This window comes from Phycodurus eques, chromosome 15, assembly GCF_024500275.1.
Source record: "Phycodurus eques isolate BA_2022a chromosome 15, UOR_Pequ_1.1, whole genome shotgun sequence".
NCBI classification, from domain to species: Eukaryota; Metazoa; Chordata; class Actinopteri; order Syngnathiformes; family Syngnathidae; genus Phycodurus; species Phycodurus eques.
Window position 1 is genome coordinate 2140213 of NC_084539.1, and position 25983 is coordinate 2166195.

Below are 25983 nucleotides of genomic sequence, written 5' to 3' on the forward strand. Positions count from 1 at the left end.
AGCAAACATTCATCTTGTCAAGGCAATGAGATTTGTCGGTCACGCGATGAAAGAAAATGCCATATTACATATATGTAGTATGGCTTTTTTTAAATATATAATAAACAATTATTATTATTATTATAATAAACAGTTTAAATACAAATGCAGCCCGATGGGGGGGCACAAGCCAGTGCAAACTGTAGGCCGGTCCCGAGCCCGGATAAATGCAGAGGGTTGCGTCATCAAGGGCTTCAAACTTTGCCAAACAAATATGAGCGTTCATCCAAAGAATTCCACGCCGGATCGGTCGTGGCCCGGGTTAGCGACGTCCGCCACCGGTGGAAATTCAGCTACTGTGGGTCGAAGTCGAAGAAGAAGAAGAAGAGATGGAACGCGGGTTCTTTGGCAGAAAGAGAAGAGGAAAGCACAGAGCCTAGAACTGAACGTGGGGACTTTGAATGTTGGGACTATGACAGGGAAATCTCGGTGGACATGATGATTAGGATGAAAAGGTTGATGTATTGTGTGTCCAGGAGAGCAGGTGGAAAGGCAGTAAGGCGAGAAGTTTAGGGCCAGGGTTTCAATTATTGGACCACGGTGTAGAAATGGAGTCGGGCTTGTTTTAAAAGAAGCGTTGGCTAAGAATGTCTTGAAGGTGACAGGGATTTGTTACGTCCACCGGAGACCCAGTGGCCCACGCAGAGCTGATTCGACGACTGAGCGAGGCTGTCGATAGGCCAGCGGAGGTGGCTGTGGTCAAGTGAGCACGCTGGTAGCCCGGGGGAATGGTGGGAATGGTGCGGCTGAGAAAGCAGCAGGCTATCAAACGGATGCTGACGGTAACTATGTTGTCAAACAGGATCAGTTGATCGACTTTCCCCCTGCAGTAACGGTTGATGTAGTGCGCGACCCCCAAGAGGCGGCGCCAGAGGAGGACAAACGTAAGTGGCAAAAGAAAGGTGCCGAGTATGACGACAAGGAGAAGCTGCGGTTTGGCCCGGCGAGAGGCCCTAGGAGATCGGTGTTACCGACAGGAAAGTTCATGCGGTCAGCGGTTGAGGAAGTACACGCCTCGACACATGAGAGTTATGTGTCGATGCTGAACAAGCTGCGCCCTGATCTTCTGCGTGAGGTAAACGGGTTTTGTGTTTCTTGTGGTATAGGTCAGAATTTCAGCGTTGGCCCTACAACGAAGAGGGAACCGCAACACGCCGAGATGGGCCGATGCCCGAATGATGTGGTGGTAATGGACTGCACCGACATGGTAGTCCCAGTCCAAGGAATAAGGTACCTATTGATGATTGTCGACACTTTTTCTGGGTGGCCCGAAGCCTATCCTTGTGCAAAAGAGGACACGCCGTCCGTCATCAATGCGCTGGTCAACCATGACACCCCGACATATGGGTTTCCACGAGTAATCAGATCGGACAATGGTAGCCCTTTTACGGCTAATTCGCTGGCTACAGTCGAATCCGTGCTGGGGCTCAAGCACAAATTTGTCTCAGTCTACCATCCTCAGTCCCAGGCCCACGTGGAGAGGAGGAACCGCGCGGTCAAACAACGGCTGGCGAAAACGTGTGCACGCACAGGGCATAATTGGCTCCATGCCCTAACCCCTTGCTTTGTTCTCCATCAGGCAAGCGATTAACCGCCGGACAGGGTTCACCCCTTTTGAACTCCTGACCGGCCGCCTGACGCCCGGTCCAGCCTCGGCGTCGCTCCAGCCGGACACGGAACCGCCGAAGGGCTGTGAACCCTATCGGGAGCAACTGTCATCTCTTGTGTCCTCGCTCTGTGTTTCAGATCCCTCTGTTGCAGACGTCCACGTCGGTGACCCTGCCCTTCCCGACTCACGTGTAATTGAAAGTACTCCAAAGGAAGTGGTCTGAACCACGGAAATGGAGCCGCTAACTGGTACCCGGTGAACCATAAGTTCGGCGCGGACCACCAGGTGGATTTGTGCTTCAGTTGGGTGCAGCTGATTATCCACTCCAAATCGGGATACTGGGAACCGATGAAGGGTAGGAATCTGCAGTGGAAGGACAGGATCAAACTGGGAAAAGGTGCTGCACACTCTCTCCACCGCAGCACCATTGATGTTCAGGGGAGCATGCTGGGAGTGCCCACAACAATTTCCTTGTTTTTTTTCCACATCTGAGGAGAGATCGATGTACGTCGCACCACCCGGCCAGGCGGATCACCTCACTCCTGTAGTCTGTCTCGTCCCCGTTGCTGATGAGACCCGCCACAGTTGTGTCGTCTGCAAACTTGACGAAGAGGTTGGAGCTGTATGTCGGTGTGCAGTCATAGGGCAGCAGGGCGAAGAGGAGGGGACTCAACACACAACCTTGACGGGTCCCCATGTTCAGAGTGATGGTGCTGGATGTGTTGCTGCCGACCCGTACTTCCTGCGGTCTCCCTGTCAGAAAGTCCAGCAACCAGTTGCACGTCGAAGTGTTGAGCCCCAGCCGCTCCAATATGTAGATCGGTAGTTGAGGAATGGTGGTATTGAACGCTGAGCTGAAGTCTGACATATGAGTCGTTAAAAGTCCAGGCGTGTGAGGGCAGACGGAGGGCGGCGGAGACGGCGTCATCGGCCGACCGGTTGGACCGTTATGCAAACCGGAAGGGGTCCAAGGAGGGGGAGTGGGATGTCTCGATGTGGTGCATGACGAGCCGCTCGAAAGACTTCATCAGGATGGGAGTGAGCGTTACCAGACGGTAGTCATTGACTTGCAACTTGCTTCTTCCCTAACTATTAATCTATCTTTTTACGGTTTAAAGCACAGGTGCCAAACAGATCTGGCCCGCCACGTCATTTTACGTGGCCAGCGAGAGTGCGCGTCGACCTTCTGTTTCTTGCTAAAATACCACAATTGCAAATTGGCTTCACTTTTAAAGATATTGAGCTATTGCAAGCATTTTTTGTGACCAACCCCCCTTTTTAAAATAAAACGGATTCATACTGGAGTTGAACAAACCGTTTTTACTGACTTCTGATTTCAAAAGTAATTCTCCATTCAATAATTAGTATGAGGCAATCACATGGGTCTGCGGCCATAACAGCCCTCCGAGTGGAACCATAACTGCGATGCGGCCCGTGACAAAAATGAGTTTGACGCCCCTGGTTTAAAGAATGTGATAAAGTACAAGATAAATACTGAATACACAGCATCAAACGCCGACACGGGCTCGCCGGGCATCCACTTGTGCAATCGCTCATATGAGGGGGGTGCGAAAGAATGCCTAAGTGCAGTCCTGTTTTATTTTTCATATTTAATCATCTGTTTTGGGTTGTATTTTCCCCCATTTAAATGCGGCGTTGATGTTCAAGAAATGCATATGTTACGGTGGCTTCCAATGACATGCGATGTACTCTTTAGGAATCAAACCTTTTATTCGTTTCAATTTCGACGAACCCTTAGTCCTACTCCGCTACTGTCGGCGAATGCCGGTCGCGATGGCGAAGAAGTGCTTCCGGTGGGACTCGGTGTCCACACAAATGAAACCCGTAAGTCACCGTAGCACTCCAGATGTCGCCTCGACTGCTGTGTAACCACAGTCACGTGCAAGCCCGGAAGGCAGTGGCGTCTTTGTGGTGAAGCCGGAAGTGACGGACAGGACGGCTCGCTCGCTCGCTCCAGGCAAACGCCTTTTTGGAAGTCGTTGGATGACAATATTCCCGCTTGCCCAGATATGTCCGTTGCATACAAAAACAGGTACGTGCACCTGAGTGCGATGGCGGACGTGAGAATTGCTCCGAAGATGCAAATTACAGTCGAACGCCGTTCAGTCCAGCGACGAAAGCAGTCCGGGCACGTCATTTCATTTGGGGCTAGCAGAACCCTCGGGCTTTGTCTAAGGGCTAGCTTAAATCGCCCCACTTGCATGTCACTGTTGTACTGTTTGGAATGTCAGACAAATCACTGTGTTGTTCGGACAAATATACTAATAGCTGCCCCTTACGACAGCTAGCGACACTAGCTTTCCGTTAGCATATCAGCTGATAACGCGATTCTCAGAACAGCTTGGCTATCTTCTTGACTGTGTGGCTTTTGAACATTTAGTCGAAGCTAAAATATAACAGACTAGGGTTTTATTGGATGAATGGGCTGGGCCCCGTTAGTGTTCCGACCCGTTTTCGATCAAATATAACCAACCAACCCCCCCGCCATACTGTCATCACCGGAGTGTAGTAGAGCCGAAAATGGGTCAAATCCTCGTCCGAAATGAAACGTGTACTGTTCACTTTTTAACAGTTTCTGTTCGTGAATCCCGTTTCAACCCTTTCTACCTTTTTTTTTAGAAAAATAATTTCACCAAATGTTGGGAACAACCCAAGTAATCCATACAGACAAAGAAAATAGAACAAATGAGCTCAGAAATTAAGTTGTGTGGTCGTGAAACGACACAAGGAAAACGTATTGAACACACCAACTGCTATTAATTTCATACTTTCTACAATAGAATAGATTGAATCACACGGATATCGGATACGCGAATCTTCAAAAACCTGATCTCCAAACCATCAGGACCAGCACTACCAGAGCTGAATTTGTTTCACACCAGCTGGGCAGAGTTGTCATATGTTGGTACAATCCTAAACCGAGGACGCCCTGTCATTTCTCACAACCTGTCCTCAACATTTCCAAAAGAGCTCCACGACTCACTTTTGGGTCCAGACCCACCATTTGATATTCACTGCCCTAAATAATTGTTAAATATCAAGTCTGTTAAATACATCATGTTTTTCTCACTTTGTTTGCATGTTTTTCTTGCACTATTGTACAGTAGTATTACACATAAACATGCACGTACGTATACGTAGGGTTCATTCACTACTTACGAGGAGCACATGATTTTACACAAATGTACTGACTGAAAAAAGTATATATATAAACAAAGGTTAAAAACATGTACATGCATCAACTTACTATTGTCTGTTTGTTGGTGTTTTAGAAACAGTAGTGTATTTCAATATAGAATTATTTTTATCGATTACATCGGCATGGTTTTCTGTGAATTATATATAGTTGGTTGATGTTTTCAAAGTGCAAATATGTTGATATACAGAATGTCCAACTTCACTTTAACTGACGCTTTAATTCGACGGTGGGTCTGATTAAAAATGGTCTTATTCTTTTTCACAGAATACAGGACTTCAAGGTAGCTTTGACAGAAGAAAACATAAACTTGAAAACACTAAGAGAGCTGTGCTTCAATGGTAATTTTCCACCATGTTTATGTATTGCTTTGATAAGTCGGTGAATAGTGGTTGACCGTCCATTTCTCCCTTCGTCTTAGGAATTCCATTTGAAGGAGGCATACGGGCACTTTGCTGGAAGGTAAACGTGTAAACAAAGTGTGATAGAGATGGACAAAAAAATTCAGATACTGTGTCTGATGTGTTTGCTTTTGATTAGTGACGCACGAAAAAGAACAATTTTGGGCAAAACCGTAAATGAGGAAACCGAGGCAGAAAACGGAAATCACAAAAATAAATTATGATGCCAATTATTAGTAAAATTACATACAGCGGGTCTGTAAAGTATTCAGACCCCCTTACATTTCTCACTGTTTGTTATATTGCAGCCATTTACTAAAAGCATTTAAGTTCATGGTTTTTTTTCCTCACTAATGTACACACGGCACCCCATAGTGACAGAAAAAAAATGGAATTGTTGAAATTTTTGCAGATTTATTAAAAAGGAAAAAGTGAAATATCACACAGCCATAAGTATTCAGACCCTTTGCTGTTTAGTAGAAGCACACTTTTGCGCTAATACAGCCCGAAGTCTTTTTGTGAGTGATACAAGTTTTTCACACCCGGATTTGGGGATTCTCTGCCATTCCTCCTTGGAGATCCTCTCCAGTTCTGTCAGGTTTTTCAATTAACCTACCGTGCATGTTTTTGGAATGTCTTGAGAAAACCGGAGTACCCGGAGACAACCTACGCACCTATGGGTAGAACATGCAAGCTCCACACAGGGGAGGCTGGATTTGAACCCGGGTCCTCGGTACTGTAAGGCAGGGGCTAACCAGTCGGCCGCATCTGCTTTAAAAACAGTGACAAAGCCCAAATGCTTTTGAGTACGGTGGGGCAAAAAAAAGTATTTAGTCAGCCACCAATTGTGCAAGTTCTCCCCCTTAAAACGATGAGAGAGGCCTGTAATTCTCATCGTAGGTATACCTCACTTATGAGAGACAAAAGGAGAAAGTCTGATTTTTCATCAATTTATGAGCAAATTATGCTAGAAAAAAAGTATTTGGTCAATAACGAAAGCTCATACAAATACTTGGTTATATACCCTTTGTTGGCAATGACAGAGGTCAAACGTTTTCTTCACTAGGTTTTCACACACTGTTACCTGCCTCCATGCAAATCTCCTCTAGAGAAGTGATGTTTCGGGGCTGTCGCTGGGCAACACAGACTTTCAACTCCCTCCAAAGATTTTCTATGAGGTTGCGATCTGGAGACTGGCTAGGCCACTCCAGGACCTTGAAATTACTGTTTGAGGTTGGGTACAGGTGTCTTTTATACTGATAACGAGTTCAAACAGGTGCCATTAACTCATTCACTGCCAGCCTTCCCAGTTAACATGGATATTTGACTTCTAAAGCCGTCAATGGCAGTGAATGTGTTTATACAGGTAACCAGTGGAGGACAGAGAAGCCTCTTAAAGAAGAAGTCACAGGTCTGTGAGAGCCAGAAATATTGCTTGTTTGTAGGTGACCAAATACTTATTTTCCACCATAATTTGCTAATAAGTTCTTTAAAAATTCTTCAGCCAATGTGATTTTCTGGATATTTCCCCCCCTCATTTTGTCTCTCATAGGTGAGGTACACCGATTATGAAAATTACAGGCCTCTCTCATCTCTTTAAGTGGGAGAACCTGCACACTTGGTGGCTGACGACATACTTTTTGCCCCACTGTACATAATTAAAAAAAAACATATTATTCATTCGAATTTGGCAGGCTTTAAGACATTTTTTTGGGCCTCTTTAGTGGGTTAATGACTCTATACCTATGTGCCAAATGTTTAATATTCGCTTAAGCGCAAAACAAAAAAGCAAAGAAATGAGGCAAATTTAATTTTAAATGGAATCTTACATTTTTACGTCAACATGTACTTGGGCGGTGTAAATAAATGTTTAGAATTTCAAGTGTAAAATGATCTATGCATTCTGCAATTACCTTAGATATAGTATTGTACTATCAACTTTGATTAGCTTACAGCATTTGGACCAGAGTAGTGGTCTTCTTCACACCAACAAAATAGAGTGATACCTCGAGATACGAGTGGCACGACTTGCGAGTTTTTCGAGATACGAGCCGTCGATTGGCCCGGTTCTTGCTGTGACTCTCCAGCAACAAACTTGAGTGAAGAGTGCTGTATGGCAGCAGGGGGCTCCACTTACTTGACAACGAGCAGAACTTTGGCTGATATAATTAGAAAATATTCTTCAAAAAAGAGGCTATCATTATTGTACTCAGTTTAAAACATTTAGGGCCTGCAACATTTGGCCTGATTTCTTCACCGTATTCAAATTTGTTTGAATTCCTGATTTCGTGCGTTTATATATATATATATATATATATATATATATATATATAATCGATGAAAGTTCAACTTTTTGAATGGAATTCTGGAAATAAACTTTTTTTTTTTTTTTCTTTTTCATGATATTCAATTTTTTTTGGAAAGGGTCTCTATCCCATGTAGCGTCTAACGTGATGTCTGTTTCTAAATCATAATTATGTCCCAATCTCTTTAGATTCTTCTGAATTACCTTCCTCTTGATCAGACACGATGGGATTCCTTCCTCACAAAGGAAAGGTAAGATAAAAAAATTCTACGTTAAAGGCTTATGGAAATAGCGGTGAAAACAAGAGTAATGGCAGTGGTGTTCGGCATGACACGCCCAGTTCTTTACATTACGGTCTTCTCACACTGTCTAGAGGACAAAAAAATGCCATCTTTTCCAAACCAAGTAAAGAAGTTTCCATGTCCGACCCCACTTAGTATACATGTTTTCAGTCAAGCAATTAATCTTTTAGTTTTCAAAACAACAACAAAAAACTCCCAATTAATGTTAACACCCAGATTGTATCCTCATATCGGTTACTATTAATGATTAATCATCCCGGGGCTCAGCATCAATATTCAATTGTCATATGACGAAGAGATGAAGAAAAAACCCCAAATACAACAGCATTCAAAAGCTGGGGATTTATTTTGTGATTCAAAATAATTCTTCTTCCAAAAAGATTCAGTCCACAATCGTTCATCTCTTGAGATTAAAGGACCCGTATTTTGCCAAACCATCTTTTTCTGGTATTTGGGATGGAATATAGTCTCTATGGTGCCTCAGTAAATGTGAAATATGAATTAAAATGATCCACGCTGAGTTACAGAAGATTTTTCTGCCGAGAGGCCTGAAATCAGGTCATTCGAATTTCCTGAGATTATCTACACCACTCGCGGAGATCTCTGCCTACCTCTCCGCTCCCAATCCAGCGCTGTCAACATAACGTGTGCTCTCACAAGTGGGTCATCGAAATGGGGGCAACCAAATAGAGGAAAGGGGGCCTTCTTAGCCATATATGGACAAAGCGGATACTGGGTATCAATCAGAAGTAGCTGCCAGAGGGGCCTTTTCTGGACACCCGTATGACAAAACCAAGTTTTATTTATTTATTTATTAATTTTAATTATTTTTTTCTGAATCTATGTTAGAGAGGCACTGTTGAGGTCTAAATAGCCAACATATTGGACCTGTAAATAGAGTACAACAGAATAACAGGACACTTCTAAGAAAGGTGGAATTGCGTCATAACCATTTCTTTTGTCATAGGGAGGTGTATTCCCACTTTCTGAAAGAAATGATCATCCAACCTGGCATTGCCAAAGCCAACTTGGGCCTATCCAGAGAAGACGTTACTATGGAAGACCACGTGAGTCTGTTTGCTCTACAGTGTTGCTTGACCCAAATAACACCAACAGACTCTTTACATACAGGGGCAGGAATAATTATTGAACACATTACCATTTTTCTCACTAAATATATTTCCAAAACACTTTGGATGCCATGATGCACACCACGTTTGGAGGAGAAATGGCAGTGCACCTCACCCAAAAAACACCATTCCAACAGTGAAGTTCGGAGGTGGGAACATGATGGTGTGGGGCTGCTTTTCAGCCTATGGTACCGGTAAAATTAACATGATTGAAGGAAGGATGAATGGGCAAAAGTACTGAGACATTCTTGACAATAATCTGCTGCCATCTACGAGGATGATGAAAATGAAACGCTGGTGGACATTTCAGCAGGATAATGGTACAAAGCATACTGCCAATTCAAGCTCTATAAAAGAAGCCCATGGAACCATCAAGATTTGAAGACCGCTTGTGTGGAGGAATGGGCCAAAATCACACCAGAGCAATGCATGCGACTCGTTTCTCCATACAAGAGGCGTCTTGAGCCTGTCATTGCAAACAAAGGCTTTTGTACAGAGGATTACATAGAAAGAAATTAACATTGCAAAGAGGAACTATGCAGCAAAGTTGGAAAAACAGTTTAGCGCTAACGACTCTAAAATCAGTCTGGCATGCATTCCAATCGCTGACCAATTACAAGAGACGACCCCCCCCCCCCCCCAAGCTGAGAACAATAGCACACTAGCCAACAACTTGAATATCTTCTACTGCAGATTTGAAAGGGACACTTTCACGCCCCACACCCACGCAGCCGCACCACCGAACCCTATCACACCACCGACTTCTGCGTTAACCATCCGCGAACAGGATGTGAAATGCATCTTCAGACAACAAAAGATTAACAAGGCGGCAGGCCCAGACCATGTGTCCCCATCCTGCCTCAAAGTCTGCGCGGACCAGCTTGCGCCAGTCTTCACTCAGATCTTCAATAGATCTCTGGAACTGTGCGAAGTACCATCCTGTTTCAAACGCTCCACCATCATTCCAGTCCCCAAGAAACCTGCAATCTCGGGTCTAAATGATTACAGCCCTGTCGTCTTGACATCTGTGGTCATGAAGTCCTTTGAACGTCTCGTGCTGGACCACCTCAAGAGTGTCACAGGTCCCCTGCTAGACCCCCTGCAGTTTGCCTACCGAGCAAACCGGTCTGATACAGTCAACATGGGACTGCGCTTCATCCTAGAACACCTCGACAGTGCAGGGACCTACGCGAGGATCCTGTTCGTGGACTTCAGCTCAGCGTTCAGCACCACCATCCCTGAACTCCTTTCATCCAAGCTTCTCCAGCTCAGCGTCTCACCTGCCATCTGCCAGTGGATTTAAGATTTCTGACGGGCTAGACACAGCAGGTGAGGCTGGGGGAGGCCACCTCATCCACACGCGGCATCAGCACTGGGGCGCCCCAAGGTTGTGTCCTCTCTCCGCTGCTCTTCTCTCTCTACACGAGCGACTGCACCTCAGCGCACCCGACTGTCAAACTCCTGAAGTTTGCAGGTGACACCACCGTCATCGGCCTCATCAAGGACTGTGACGAGTCTGCATATCGACAGGAAGCGGAGCGGCCGACACAACCTGGAGCTGAACACGCTCAAGACTGTAGAGATGATCGTGGACTTCAGGAGGCATCCTTCGCCACAGCTACCCCTCACGGCAAAATCCTCTCGGACACTCCACATCCTGGTCAGCAGCTCTTGAAGCTCCTTCCCTCAGGTAGGCGCTAGCGAACAATGCAAATTAAAACTAGCAGACATTCCAACAGCTTCTTCCCTCTTGCCATTAACTTTTTAAACGGCTAACTTACAATTGCAACATGCTGCCAATTTTTTTTCTTGAGTTCGTTGTCACATTTCTGTCGGGCCAATTATACATGACTCGTGCACTCACTGTACTAGTCTCGCCATGCTGCACTATTTGCGTATCTGTTGTTGACCAATACTGGCCACTCATGCCAGAGTAGCATCTGCTCCATTTGCACACTGACTGAGGAGTAACATTTGCACAGTCAACATTGTCCCAGATTATCGTACTACTCTCGGCGCCCTTTGCACAATGCTCATTGCACCGGACTATTGCAATATTAGTCATTCGAACTGCTCTAAGTGCTAGAGGACTCTGCATCTTTTTGCACAATTGTCAAAAAAATAAAAATAAAAATGTACCGGCATTACCAGATAACTAGCAACCCTTTATTGCTCAGTGACTGTTTTTTTTTTTTTTTGTCAATGTCTTTCTGTCTCCAAAGTGTTCTCTGTCAATTGACTGTCTGTTGTCGTACGAGAGGGGCCCCAACGACCGGAGACAAATCCCTTGTGTGTTTTTTGGACATACTTGGCAAATAAAGATGATTCCGATTCTGATAAATACCAGTTGCCGTGTTCAACACTTTCCCCCTGTGTCATTTCACATTGTTACACAGAACTTAATTTCTGAGTTTATTTCTATGAATGGATTACTTGGGTTGTTCCCAAAATCTGGTGAAATTTTCATGTCAATAGCAATATAAATAAATAAAATATATGATTAGACATGTAGTGGCACGGTGGACGACTGATTAGCACATGTGAATGGTTGTTTGTATATATGTGTCCTGCGATTGGCTGGCGACCAGTTCAAGGTGTACCCTGCCTCTCACCCGAAGTCAGCTGGGATAAGCTCCAGCACGCCCACAACCCGAGTGAGCATAAGCGATACGGAAAATGGATTGATGGCTGGATGGTTTAGGTTTAATGAGCAACTTGGTAGTGTGTTTTTGGTCATTATCTTGCTGCATGATTCAGGAGCTCCCAATCATTTTGGTTATATCTTTCTTTTAAATTGGCAGACAAATTGTCCTCCTTGAATGACCAAAACCTCCACTGGGTTTCACAGATGAGCTTGTGTGATCATTAGCAGATCCACTTCTTTCTGCAAAGCTGATTATTTGTTTTTCTCTTACTGCACTACATTTACTAGTACTGTAACTTTTTGGGGGCAAAATTCTACTTGTCAGAGTAGTTTGTTCCATCTTTTACTTGTTATTGTCAAGTGGAACAACTACTTTCACTCCGTTACACTGAGCTACATTCCTTTTGCTACTTTTATGTAACTCGTACTGCTTGCACAATCTATTAGTTTTGGTTCGTCTGAGAGACTTGTCCCTTGGTCGCTGTCACGACTGTTTCACTAATCCAACATAACCACGAGCGACGTTTGACTCCTTTTCACCAATCAAACTGAGGCAGGTTGTCATATGACTACACACAATATATCTGTGGCTGCACACCGAAGTAAAGTTTTCAGAGTGACTCATTTATGTGCAACATGGCAGAAACGACAGCGGAAACAATAGCATGCGACTCGCAGTCAGAAGAAGCACAACACTCCTGGCCTCACATTCTCACTTATGGCAAGCGCTGTCATCTGGGTCTGCCTAAAAATGAAAAATAACTCCACCTTGAACTTGAAAAAATATGTTGCAGTTTTCTATATATGTTTTCATATTATTTATTTATCCTTTACTTATTCTTGAATTGCCTCATTGCGATACAAGATCTCTTCTTCCAAGGATTCCTGGGCCAAGATGGCAAACAAAGTTTTCAACATCAGAATCAAAATCATCTTTATTTGCCAAATATGTCAAACACACACAAGGAATTTGTCTCCGGTAGTTGGAGTCGCTCTAGTATGACAACAGAAAGTCCATTGACAGTGAATACTTTTGAGACATAAAAACATCATCCATTGAGCAATAAAAAGTTACCAGTAATGTGGTAATGCCGATACATTTTATTTTTGACAATTGTGCAAATGATGCCGAGTCCTCTAGCAATTTAGAGCAGTTTGAAATGACTAAAACAACAATAGTCTGTTGCATTGGCCATTGTGCAAATGGCAGAGAGAGTTAAAGAAATGTATGCAGTTAAGAGTGACTCGTAGTGGGATAATGTAGAACAATGTCAATTGCACGAGTGTCCAGTATTGGTCAACAACAGATATGCAAGTAGTGCAGAGTGGCGAGACTACTACAGTGTGTGCACGAATAATGTATAATTGGCCCGACGGTGATGTGACTACAATCTCAAGACCAAATTGACAGCATGTTAAGTTAATGTTAACTGAACATGCTGTTAATGGCAAGAGGGAAGAAGCTAGTTCTAGTTTGCATTGTTCGATAGCGCCTACCTGAGGGAAGGAGCTGAAAGAGGTGATGATCAGGATGTGGAGGTTCCAAGAGGATTTTGCATGCTCTTGTCTTAGTTCTGGCAGCATGCAAGTCCTCAAGGGTAGATGGGGTGTAGAAGCTTGGAGGAGAGGAGCTTGGGAGTGATGGTGTTGAACGCATAGCTGAAGTTCACGAAAACGATCCTCGTGTATGTCCCCGTGCCGTTGAGGTGTTCTAGGATGAAGTGCAGTCCCATGTTAACTGTGTCATCCACAGACCTGTTTGCTCACTAGGCAAACTGCAGGAGGTCCACCACGGGACCTGTGACACTCTTGAGATGGTCCAGCACGAAGCGTTCAAAGGACTTTATGACCACAGAGGTCAGGGCGAGAGGCCTGTTGTTATTCAGACCCGAGGTTTCTTGGGGACTGGCATGATGGTGGAGCGTTTGAAACAGGATGATACCTAGCACAGTTCCAGAGATCTGTTGATGATCTGTGTGTGTGCCGGTCCGCGCAGACTTTGAAGCAGGATGGGGACACAAGGTGTGGGCCTGCCTCTTTGTTGATCTTTTGTTGTTTGAAGATTCGTCTCACATCCTGTTCGTGGATGGTCAATGCAGGAAGGGGACTCAGAGGTGTGATGGTGGTGGGTGAGGGGTGTGAAAGTGTCCTTTTCAAATCTGCCGTAGACGATGTTCAAGTCATCAGCTAGTCCTTTATTGTTCACAGCTTGGGAGGATGGTCGCTTGTAATTGGTTAGCGATTGTAATCCACGCCAGACTGATTTAGAGTCGTTAGCTGTAAGCTGCTTTTCTATCTTTACTGCATAATTTCTCTTTGCGATGTTAATTTCTTTAGTCAGCTGGTTTCTTGCGCAATTATACAGGGCTCTATCCCCACCTCGATAGGCATCCTCTTTAGCCTGGCGAAGTTGCTTAAGTTTGGCAGTGAACCACGGCTTGTTGTTATTAAATGTGCAAAATGACTTTGTTGGTACACACACCTCTTCACCGAAACAGATGTAGGATGTAACAGTGTCTGTATATTCATCCAGGCTGCCAGTTTTACGTTTCAAAGGCACTCCAGTCTAAACAGCTTTGAAGTTCTATCTTTGCTTCATTGGTCCACTTCTTCACTGTTGTCACCATAGGCTTCGCACATTTTTTCCTGTATGTTGGTATTAAGTGAATTGAGCAGTGATCCGACGAGCCCAGAGCTGGATGGGGATAGCACGGTATGCATTATTTAGTGTAGTATAGCAGTGATCTAAAATCTTATTTTTAAGTTTTAAACTTGCCTGAATTGGACCCCATTTCAAGTTTATGGGGTATTGTCAAGAGGAAGATGAGGGAACAGAAATCCCGAAATGCAGACTATCTGAAGGCCAATATCAAAGTAACTTTGGTTACAATAACACCTGAATTGTGCCAAAGGCTGATCACCTCCATGCCACGCCGCCTTGATGCTGTAATTAATGCAAAAGAAGGCCAAACAAAGTACTGAGGGCATATTACCTTAATACACTTTTCAGAATGCCAACATTTCTGTTTAAGATCCTTTTTTGTTGGTCACATTAAATATTCTGATTTTGGGAAATACTGGATTTGTTTTATTTGTTTTGGTTTTTCTGCCATAATCATACAAATTGAAACAAGGCTTAAAACATTTCACTTTGTGTGTGGTGAACTAATATAATAAAAGTTTTTTTTTGTTTTTTTTAAACTAATTATTGAAATAATAATTAGTTTATTATTTCCCTCGATATTCAAATTTTTTGGCACATACGTGTAGCATCATTGTTCTCCTGTTTAAAATGTACTGGTAGTTGTTAAAACATTACTGTACAAATCCTCATGTTTAATGCATGTTTGGCGTTTGGAAGTTGCCATTACTTATGTTTACTGTGCACATAGTTTGGCCTCCTGAAAGGTGAGCTATGAGTTGCCTGGGTCAGAAAGTATCACTATAATGCCACATTGTGCAGGGTTTGGTCAGTCTGAAGGCAACAAGGGAAGCAATGTTGTTCTCCACAGCTTTCCCAGCGATAAGAAAATGAGAAAGCAGTGGCAAAACGTTTGCAGATGATAAAAACGTCCGAAGGATCCTTCGCTTTCTTCTCGCCCCTTCTCTCCCATTGCATTTGATCAACCACAGCTGCTAACAATTTAAAGAAGACAATCACAATACTGTTCCCACAATTTTCTCTCACAGCCCCCCCCCCCCCAAAAAAAAAACAAAAACACTGCAGAATCCCTAGAGAAACTGTTTTTATCAGGGGGTCATGTTTAAGTCACAAGTGGCAAGAACTTTGTTTTCTTTTTCAGCCTCTGAATCCAAATCCAGAGAGCAGGTGGAACACATACTTCAAAGATAATGAAATTCTACTTCAGATTGATAAGGATGTAAGGTATGGACTTAACCTAATACTTGAACTGTTTCTGCCTTCTCTTGTTCTCTTTTTTTAAATAGGTCCGAAGTATTCTGAATTACTGAATATTAGGCCTTTTGCAGTGAAATATCATGGATGTTCACATTTTACAGGAGGCTGTATCCAGACATGGCCTTTTTTCAGCGTCCTACGGATTACCCTTGCCAACTTATCTTGGACCCTCAGAATGATTATGAGACATTGCGTCGGAGAGTGGAACAAACCACCTTGAAAGCACAAACTGTGAATCGTAACCGCAGTGGAGTAACCAATGTACGTATAAATGTCTTTCGTCTATTTGGGGAAAACACTTGTTCAGTTATGTTCAATATATAACAGTGTGAAGACAAAGGGAAACAAGCCTATTTTTGCAAATTAACGCGACAGAACATTAGCTTGTTCGGTGTTCTTTCCTCTTAAATAAAATTAGCTTAAAATTTTTCTTCTTGATATGTCATTTTTGTGGAATTATCAAATAAAGTGATGTGTGTGCTTAAACTAAAACTTGACTGAAAGAGTGCAGCAATTCTTGTGCCCCTAAAATTGCATTGCCTTGAGCTTAATCGCAAAACAATGGTTCTATTAATGGACTAAAGGTTTTTGCTAAACACCGGGGAGTTGATCTATATTTTCCAGCTTTTTCCCATGTCTGGCGCTGTTCTGTGTGGAAGGTACCAACACGACTGAGAAGTTGACACGCATATTTTCTGCCTTTCGAGGTTGTAGCACAGGCGTGAGGTGGGACAGGGTCTCTGTGAAAGGGGATAGCTGGAAGCGTGTGAAGACTCAGTTCTCCCTCCCGTTTGTGTTGAAAGCAATTGTCACCGTCCATATTAGTATCGTATCGTAGTAGTTCGACACGTAGACTTTAGCGCTCCAAAATGACATGAGAGCTTCAAGTTGATTAATCGCCAATCATTCGTTTTGGCATTAACAACGCTAAGACCTGCCTGAAATCAACAGGTGGTCAGCGCGGTAATCTAGGACCGGTACCTCAAGAGTGTGGAAATATTTTAGTAAACATGAGAGAGACCAGGAGCACGGTCACTTGTAAAATAAATCTGCAAGTCTATCCTCAAATACAATCTAACAAAAGCGCTTTGAGCACAAAATGAAAAGGCATGTGCTAACGCTAGCTGAGGAACAGCCTAAATCTTAATGTCAGCCATCAGCGAATTCACCAAATGCCCCCCTGGAACAGAGAAGAGGCAGATAACATATTGTTGCGTCCGTCTCCTTAGACAATGACTTGAGGACGAGCGGTGCTGAAGCAACAATCTTTTTAACTTGAAAATAAAGGGTGAACGTCGGTCCCGTAACTATGCCAAAAAAACAAAACCGAGATCTCCCTCAAGCCTTCATTCATGCTAGCACACTCCTCCTCCTTCTGTCGCCCCACGCCCCGTCACACTCCGACACCTCCACTGCCTCTTAGACAGTCCGAATTTACTGTATATAACGAGCAAGAATTAGACGTAGCGGTAGCAGGGTCAGGACAATCAATTATTGCAAAGCATTCCGTCCTCCTGTGATTTTTATTTTTCGAAATTACAGTGCCGTGACAAAGTATTGGCTGCCTTGCCAAATTCTTGAATTTTTGCAGTTTCCCCACTTAAAGATCATCAAACAAATGTAAAGATCACACAAATATAACAATAACCAAAGTCAACTTAAAATGCTGTTTTTAAATTATTTAATTTATAAAGGAAAAAATGGAACTATTCACAGTTACCTGGCCCAGTGTGAAAAAGTAATGGCCTCCTAAAAGTAATAAATAATTGGGCAGCAGCAACAACTGAAATCAAGCGTTTTCTATAACTGGCAATGAGTCTTTCACATGCTCTTCCTTGCAGAATTGTTTGAATTCAGCAAAAAAGGAGGGTTTCGAGTATCAACGGCCTTTTTAAGGTCATGTAACTGCATTTCAATCTGATTCAAGTCTGGACTTTGACTAGGCCACTCCAAAACCTTCATTTTGTTGTTTTAAGCCATTCAGAAGTTGACTTGTTGACGTATTTTGGATTGTTATTCTGCTGCAGAACCCAAGTGCGCTTTAGCTTAAGGGCAAAAACTGATGGCAGAACATTCTTCCTTAGGATTTTCTGTTAAAGAGCAGAATTCATGGTTCCAACAATCATTGCAGGTTGTCCAGGTCCTAAAGGAGTAAGCAGCCCAAGACCATCACACGACCACCACCATGTTTGACTGTTGGTATGATGTTCTTTTTCTGAAATGCTGTGCTAACGTTGACGTAACGAGACATACACCTTCCAAAAGCTCAACTTTCGTCTCATCAGTCCATATAATATTCTTCCAAAAGTCTTGGGAGTCATTCCGATGTTTTTTTTTTTTTTTTGTAAGTAAGACAAGCCTTTGGGTTCTGTTTGGTCAACATTGGTTTTTGCCATGGAACTTCCATTTTTACCCAGTCTCTTCCTTATTGTTGTGTCATAAACACTGACGTTAACTGAGGCAAGGGAGGCCTGCAGTTCTTTTAGAAGTTATCCTGAATTCCCTTGTAGCCTCCTGGATGAGTCATTGATGTTCTCTTGGAGTTATCTATGTAGGCTGGCCACTTCCGGGAAGGTTCACCACTGTTCCATGTTCCATGTCCTGATGGTTCACTGGACTCCTAAAGCTTTAAAAATAGCTTTTGTAACCCTTCCGGACTGATAGATTTCCATTACTTTATTTCTCAACTGTTCTGAGATTTTTTTGGATCGTGTCATTGTTGCAGCTTTTTTATATCTTTTGTCCGACTTGATTTTGTCGAGACAGATTCTGTTTGAGTGATTTCTTGATTGAACTGGTCTGGAGGTAATCGGACTTGGGTATGATCAGTGAAAATTAAGCAAAAGTTGTGATTAGCCACAATTAATTATTTAACAAGGGGGGTAATTACTTTTGCACTCACGGCTAGGTAACTAAACCATTTAAACACAGCATTTTACATTTACTTGGGTTATACAGTCCCTTCCAAAAGGATTGAAACGGCAATGTCAATTCCTTTGTTTTTGTTGGATACCCGAAGACATTTGGGTTTCAGATCAAAAGATGAATATGAGACAAAAGTTCAGAATTCCAGCTTTTAATTTAATGCAATTTAGCATGTTCTGAAAAAGAGAGAAACTACTGGTGTACTGAGCAACAGACATCGAACAGGTCGGCCAAGTTTATCAACAGCAGTTGATGACAGAAACATTGTGAGAGATGTGAAAACAACAGTCAGTGACATCACTGCCAACCTACACGGGGCAGGGGTGAAGGTATCACAATCCACTGTTCAAAGAAGACTTCAAAAGAAGAAATATTCAGGCCATACCACAAGATGCAAACCACTCATCAGCAAAAAGAATCAGAAGGCCAGATTGGATTTTGCAAAGAAGGACAGAGATGAGCCACAAAAGCTTTGAAAGAAAGTTTTATGGACTGATGAGACCAAGATTAACTTCTACCAAAGTGATGGAAAGGTCAAAGTATGGAGAAAGAAAGGATCTGCTTATGATCCAAAACACACACTCATCTGTGAAGCATGGTGGAGATAATGTCATGGCTTGGGCTTGCATGTCTTTATTTTATGACAACTCACGTTGGTAGCAGCAGAACGAATTCTGAAGTCTACAAAACCATTTTGTCCGTCAATTTACAGAAAAATGTATCTGAACTAAACGGGAGAAGCTTCATCATGCAACAAGACAATGACCCAAAACACACTGCCACGGGGCATGCGTGGGCGTGCGCCGGCCCACCCCTTAGGCAGACTGACATACCCGCCCTCCCCGCTTCAGCCCGGCAACAGAGGTGGCCACTCCGCAAGCCGACGGCAGGCTGTCTGGGAAGCACCCAGTTTCTCCAATCGGCCAGAATTCCTGCCGTTGTGAGAAGCTTGTGGAATGATATTCGTATGCCCAAGTCATTCAGTTTAAAGGCAATGGCACCAAATACTAATAAAATGAGGGCTGTAACGATTCATTTTAGCAACGATTCAACTTGTATCACAACTCGTGGTCGCCGATTCAGGGACGATATCGGTTCATTTAGAATGATACGATGGAAAACAATTCATCCATCCATCAATTTTCTGAACCGCTTATCCTCAAGCGGATCGCGGCAGTGCTGGAGGCCATCTCAGCTACCTTCAGGAAGGAGGCGGGGTACACCGTGAACTGGTTGCCAGTCAGTCGCAGGACACACAGAAACAAGCAACCTAGTATCGATACAATTGATGGATTACCTTTTAAAACTATTTAAATTGATATATTTATGTCCGAAAGGCTAACTTGCCGTGCGCAGATCGATCCTGTTGGATCAATATATACAGCAATATTGAATGCATTGTTACATCACTAAATGAAATGTATGTAAATTTCTGACTGAAGAAAGTATTGTAAATTTGTCTTTAAAGAAATTGTCTCATGATTCTGGAGTGTAGCAAATAGAAATAATTTAAGTAATCCTCATAAAACTTTAGTCTGAGTTCATGTCAGATAGTGTATTTAAATTGATATTTTAAACTGTAATGTTAAGTTTTCAGTTTTATTGATGTTCCCTCCCCCACGCCCCCTTTCCAACTGCTATTTTATCTCCACAACATAACATTTACATTTTTTGTCTTACGGCCCTTTCACACCGCACATAGAACAGTGCAGCGCGCTGTCTACCAACCCATTCAGCGTATGTGCTGCCGCACCACAAGGCATGTCGTGCCGCGAAAGATGGCGGTGCCACGACAGGCGCGCCCAAATAGAAAAATGGTAAACGTGGGTGCAGCTCGTTGTGACAACATCTCTGCGCGTCCAACAGGTGATTTCAGAATAAACGGCCAGAGATTTAGGCCAAGTTCAACACAAAAAAATAAGCATGGAGGAGAAATTGGAGTAACCAGTGATAAGAGCAGTGCTCCAGTGTCCTGAACGCTGGGACATAGGACAGATGATGCAATGTGATGATGTAAAAAAAAAATAATAATAAACTGTTCCCTCGAAGCGGTCTACATGAGCTGGAGACCACAGACGAGCCGAAACTCCCTCAGATCCTCCCTTGCCATTAGAAACGGACGAACCCATACCCCTTCTTTTTGCTGCTGCTCGTCTCCTCCTCTTAATTATTGTAGGCTCGGGCTTTCCGTTGAAACGGTGACACATACACTACGTATTGATTGGCCGTGGCCTACTTAAATGTCCAATCCAGCCGGACGAAGCACCAGGCTACTTCCTGTTCGGTCACTTCGCAAACCAGCACCAAATAGGTGCAGTCTTGCCCCATGCTGTTGTTGGCCCCGCGCTGTCCTGCGCCCCACCCCACAGTGCGCGCCGTGCAAACAAAATGCAGTGTGAAAGTGCCTTTAGACTGCTTTATATTTTTTATGGGTGAAATTACATCACACGCCGCAAACATGTGCTGAATAAACCCTTTAATTCAATAATTGCACAGTTACTAACGTCATGTTGAGTTAATTGGATCTGTTCTCCCAGGTCAGCTCCCCTGGAAGGTCTTTGAACCTGTATCCGTCGAATGAATACGAGGTGTTGCCCAATGGTAGTGAAGCACATTGGGAAGTGGTGGAGCGCATCCTCTTCATCTATGCCAAACTCAATCCTGGGATTGCTTATGTTCAGGGCATGAATGAAATTGTTGGTCCAATTTACTATACCTTTGCCACAGACCCCAACAGCCAATGGAAAGGTGAGGTCCCCTTGTTGTTACTCTTTAACATTTCATTCAAATGAAACCCTGTGTAATCCCTGCGTGTCATTTATTCAACCATAGACGCATTTAGTTTTGGTAAAAAGTCAAATTCCTATTGTGTTAAATTGTTAATTGGAGCAACGGAAAGGCAACTGACATTTCATTATATTAGAATACCTAAATAGTATCCTTTTTTTTTTCTTTTCTTTTCAGAGCATGCAGAAGCAGATACATTCTTCTGTTTTACCAACCTAATGTCAGAAAACAGAGATAATTTCATCAAGAGCCTGGATGATTCCCAGTGTGGCATTACATACAAGATGGAGAGTGTGTACTCTATGCTCAAAGAAAAAGACCTGGAGCTCTATCTCAAGCTGGTAAGGACATGATCCACTTTTCTGTCGTCCCAAAGAAATTGGTCATTTTGCTCGCATATCTTTAACCCTATTATGCAGGCCATTCTTTGGATATATATACTGTGGATATTAAGTCTACACACCCCTGTTCGAATGCCAGGTTTTTGTTATGTGACCAAGAAAACTCATTGAAAACCCTTATTTTTTTCTTTTCTTTTTTTTCTTTTTATTTTTTTCTTTCTTTAAAACCGTTGTGACTGATACAAGTGCACACCCTCATAAATTGGGATTTGGCCGTGGTCAGAATATACCATACACATTCAAACTCATGTTAAATGGGTGTCAGCATACCCCTGCCGCCATTTGAAGGGCTTCTTATTAAGCCCAAAATTTCCTTCTGGCATTAATGGTGTCTTCTCCTTTTTCTTGGCACAGCTAGAACAGAATATCAAGCCTCAGTACTTCACCTTCCGGTGGCTGACCCTGTTGTTATCACAGGAGTTCCTCCTGCCAGATGTCATCCGCATTTGGGATAGTCTGTTTTCCGACCAGGACCGCTTCCACTTCCTCATCCTGGTCTGCTGTGCCATGCTCATGTGAGACGCTCAGCCCCACAGTTCGAAGATAAATGCTTCTGCTTTGTCATGTTACTCATGGTTTGTCTTGACTTTTTTTTTTTTTTTTTAAACAGACTGATCCGGGCTAACCTCCTGGCAGGAGACTTCACAGCGAATATGAGATTATTACAGGTAGGTGACTTTTGGAAAATGCAACAAAGGCGTTTGTTCAGTTCCTTGGTGTGTAAGCTTCCATTCCATTACAGTCATTACAAAGGACGAGGTGTAAGCTTTAGAGTGTCAACTATTTGTAATTAAGCCTTTAAGGATGAATATAATATAATATCCAGCAAACTTTTACTGCCATTCCAAATCACCACCCATTCATGCATATCACTACTGGATGCTTATTTTGTTCCTGCCTTGTTTGGTTGTTTTTTACTCAGGATTACCCCATCTCAGATGTCCACACCATTCTGACTAAGGCCAAAGAGCTGCAAGACAACTCCTAACCCTATTCTCTCTCCTTCCATTTGCTGCCTCCTCTCAGATGCGGTGAGTGGAAGCCGAAACAACAACAAAGCATTATCAATTGTGTTTAAGGACCTGAACACGTGTTGTGTGTGTGGGGGGGGGGGGCATCATATTGCCTTTTAACTGGATGACTGATATTGTGATCAGAGTGGACTGCTAAGAGAACTTGTGGTGAGGAGGAAATGGATCTCATTGCATTATGGGGAACAAGGTCCCTGGGGTCATCCTCCATTCTCAGCCATCTCTCCTATGGAGACTCGTTGTTCTGACTGAGTTTGCATCTGCAGGAGGCATGTTACGTGAATGAAAACATTCCACAGATGCTCAACAAGGGCGACAAGATTTTAATGAAACACTGCAATACCATTTGGAAGCATATTAAATTAGTTTGAGCAGTAGTGCATGTTTTCCTTTCCTATGTTTTTGGCCTTTGTGCTATTTTAAAAACCTGATGAATCCTGTGTCGAATTTGACAAGTGTCGGTATTTGAAGGGTAATTATGAAGTGATGAGACTCGCATCGTGTTTTGGAAAATCGTTATTACTTAAGCATTGTGCCTTTAGCCTTGTGATGAATTGAAACATTTTGTACTGTATCACCCTGACAGAATTAAATATTACTGAATTGCAAAAAAACTTCCAAGGATCATTTGCACTACCAAATGTTATGCTATAAATGAAGTAACTAGTATTTGCCAACATTTGTATGTCTCAAAGTTTTGAAAGAATATTAATTGATGATTCCAGGTTCATATTACAAGTGAAACATTTGTGTGACACGTCCACTGTTTTACGCATTTGATATGATTTACTGTACATTATGGACAGTATGTGACGGCGGGCTTGTACATGTTTTTTTCCTCTGCGTGGGGAGAGCTCAAAGGAGCTACCTTGGGATAGCTGTCCTCATCCATCTTATTTTCCTTTGCAGATTCTGTGCCTTTTGTGCGATCACTCAGTCCCCACAATTGGGGACATTTGTTTGTGTTGTGATGTCACCTTTTTTTTTTTTTTTTTTTTTTTTTCTTTCTCTCTTTCTTTTAAACATTGTAAGGTTATCACTGTATGACGAACCCACATTTTATTTTATTTTTTTTCCCACAAATGCTTCCTCCCAGTTCCTCGACAGAGGAAAACACTGCAATGCAAGCCCTGAGTCGGTTTGGAATGTGAATGTGAATATACAGAATGTATCTCGAAAACCTTAGTCTACCACATATCATCCACTCAAAAACACGTGAACAAGGTTAATCTGTAAGTAAACTAAAGTGACAATCTGTGCCGCCAGTGACATAATCTTGATGCTGTTTATTGGAATGTAACGTGCACATACACAGTCAACGGGATTCTTTGTAGATGAATTACTTGCGAGATTGGCTAAATGTACAAGTGTTTTGGTCGGTCTCTATCATGTCTATAATGCAAACTCAATTTTCAGTGTGCGTTATACGTATGCAGAGTATGTTGTTGCGGCTTTCGGCTTGTCCCATCAGCGGTCACCGCAGCACGATTTGTTTGGCACAGTTTGGACATCGGGGGACCTTCCCGACGCAACCCACCCGTTTTTTTAATCCGGGTTTTGGACCAGTAGTGGCTGGCTATCGAGGCACCTGCCAAGATTTGAACCGTCGCCGTCTGCGCAAAATGCAGTAGCATGTACCACCACCATACTTCCAGTGCTGTATATAGAATATACAATTAAAAAAAAAAAAATAAACAAATGTCAATGTGGCGTATCTCATGATTCGTCCCTACTTGGTATACTGGTCTCGCTCAACTGTCTTCGGCATGAACACGTTTTTTTCTTATCAAAAAGCTACTTAAGGAATGTATATTCACTGGGGAAAGGGTGGAAAAGAGAAGGTAAACTGGGCTATCTGTTGTCAATGTAAAACCATTGTCCCAAAAAACTTTGGGGGACAATGGTGTCTGATCAGTACTTGTATGACTTTAAAAGAAAAACAGCAAGGAAGTAACATTTTACTTAGAGTAATTGTAAAAGCCTCCAGCTTTGCAAAACCTTTTAATTGCAACGAGACACGCACGTCTTGACTCATGTTAAAATATTACAAAGGCACCTTTTGTATCACCAAAAGAACCCGATATTCCAGATCTGTGCGACGTAAACCATCGTGAAGCATCTTAAAATTCAAGTTGGCGTTGTGGCGGAAGGGATACAATGTACTTGTAAAACCTGTCAGGTTGCATCTTCCAAACTTTATATTCATGATTTTGTAACGACTCCAGTGTTAATAATTATGCATATGTTTTTGTTTTCAAATGTGCATTATAAAGATGGTATAACCTACCTTTCAAGGGTTTGATTTCTGTTTCGCAGAAACCATATGCAGTACGGTACTTGATGTCCAAGCAAAGTAGGAGGGCGTTGGTCAATAGATGGTATATTTAAATTAAAAGAAATGGTGAGAGTTCTTCATGTTGCTCACCATTACATTCAAATGTGTAATCCAAATATTCAAACAAACATTCACGCGCTAACATCCACACCTGGGACCAATTTCGAGTTGTCAATTAACCAACCATTCATGTTTTGGCGATGTGGGAGGAATCTTTTTCTTCTGCAACCAACCCTGTCTCCGTGCTTCTGGGACGTGCCCAGGGGGCGCCAGTTCATGTACGTTCATGAGTAGACACGGCAAGCGATTGCCAGATTGTACAATATTAGTGCCTAATAATTTTGGGGAAATTACTAGCTTCAGACTAAATCTCAACTTTGTCCTCCTCTCTCTCGTCCGGAATCCGGAATGGACGTGTTAAACGCTCACGTTTTCCACTTTAGTCCAACACACGATGTTCTATTTCCCTTTTCGTGTGCCTATTTTCCTTCTTTTTTACCATTATGAGTGTTATTTCCTTTCTTCAGGTAAACCCCTTTGTGTGTTTCCCTTTAGATCCCTTGTAGATGTCATTAAATATACAACCCCAATTCCAATGAAGTTGGGACGTTGTGTTGAACAAACATAAAAACAATACAATGATTTGCAAATCATGTTCAACCTATATTTAATTGAATACACGACAAGATATTTAATGTTCAAACTGATAAACTTGATTGTTTTTAGGAAATAATCATGAACTCTACGTTAATGATTTTATGGGTGCAACACATTCCAAAAAAGACTGCGAAAGTTGAGGAATGCTCATCAAACACGTGTTTGGAACATCCCACAGGTGAACAGGCTCATTGGGAACAGGTGGCTGCCATGATTGGGTAGAAAAGGAGCTTCCCTGAATTGCTCCGTCATTCACAAGCAAAGATGGGGCGAGGTTCACC

General features: G+C 42.8%; 1 protein-coding gene across 7 annotated transcripts; it reads left to right on the plus strand.

Moving 5' to 3' along the window:
* The first annotated feature begins 11 nt into the window (after positions 1-11).
* Positions 12-24977, plus strand: tbc1d13 (TBC1 domain family, member 13). 7 transcript variants are annotated; one of them, XM_061698929.1, is made up of 14 exons: positions 12-1269; positions 1786-2045; positions 2142-2703; positions 5133-5206; positions 5287-5327; positions 7761-7822; positions 8841-8940; positions 15451-15533; positions 15668-15827; positions 21029-21239; positions 21456-21619; positions 22034-22194; positions 22290-22347; positions 22602-24977. In XM_061698929.1, exons 3-14 carry the CDS (start codon positions 2642-2644, stop codon positions 22665-22667), a joined length of 1242 nt encoding a protein of 413 aa, XP_061554913.1. In that variant the 5' UTR covers positions 12-1269; positions 1786-2045; positions 2142-2641; the 3' UTR covers positions 22668-24977. The 7 variants fall into 7 exon arrangements, with proteins under 7 accessions (XP_061554913.1, XP_061554915.1, XP_061554916.1 ...); XM_061698931.1 differs by having other exon boundaries at positions 2145-2703; XM_061698932.1 differs by having other exon boundaries at positions 12-923; positions 1146-1269; positions 1786-2703.
* Positions 24978-25983: the final 1006 nt, after the last annotated feature.

Coding starts and splice junctions, on each gene's coding strand:
- tbc1d13 (XM_061698929.1), top strand. CDS start 2,642: ATGTGGTGCATGACGAGCCGCTCGAAAGACTTCATCAGGATGGGAGTG. Junction 5,207..5,286: donor AAGAGAGCTGTGCTTCAATG/GTAATTTTCCAC, acceptor CCTTCGTCTTAG/GAATTCCATTTGAAGGAGGC. Junction 15,828..21,028: donor ACCGCAGTGGAGTAACCAAT/GTACGTATAAAT, acceptor CTGTTCTCCCAG/GTCAGCTCCCCTGGAAGGTC.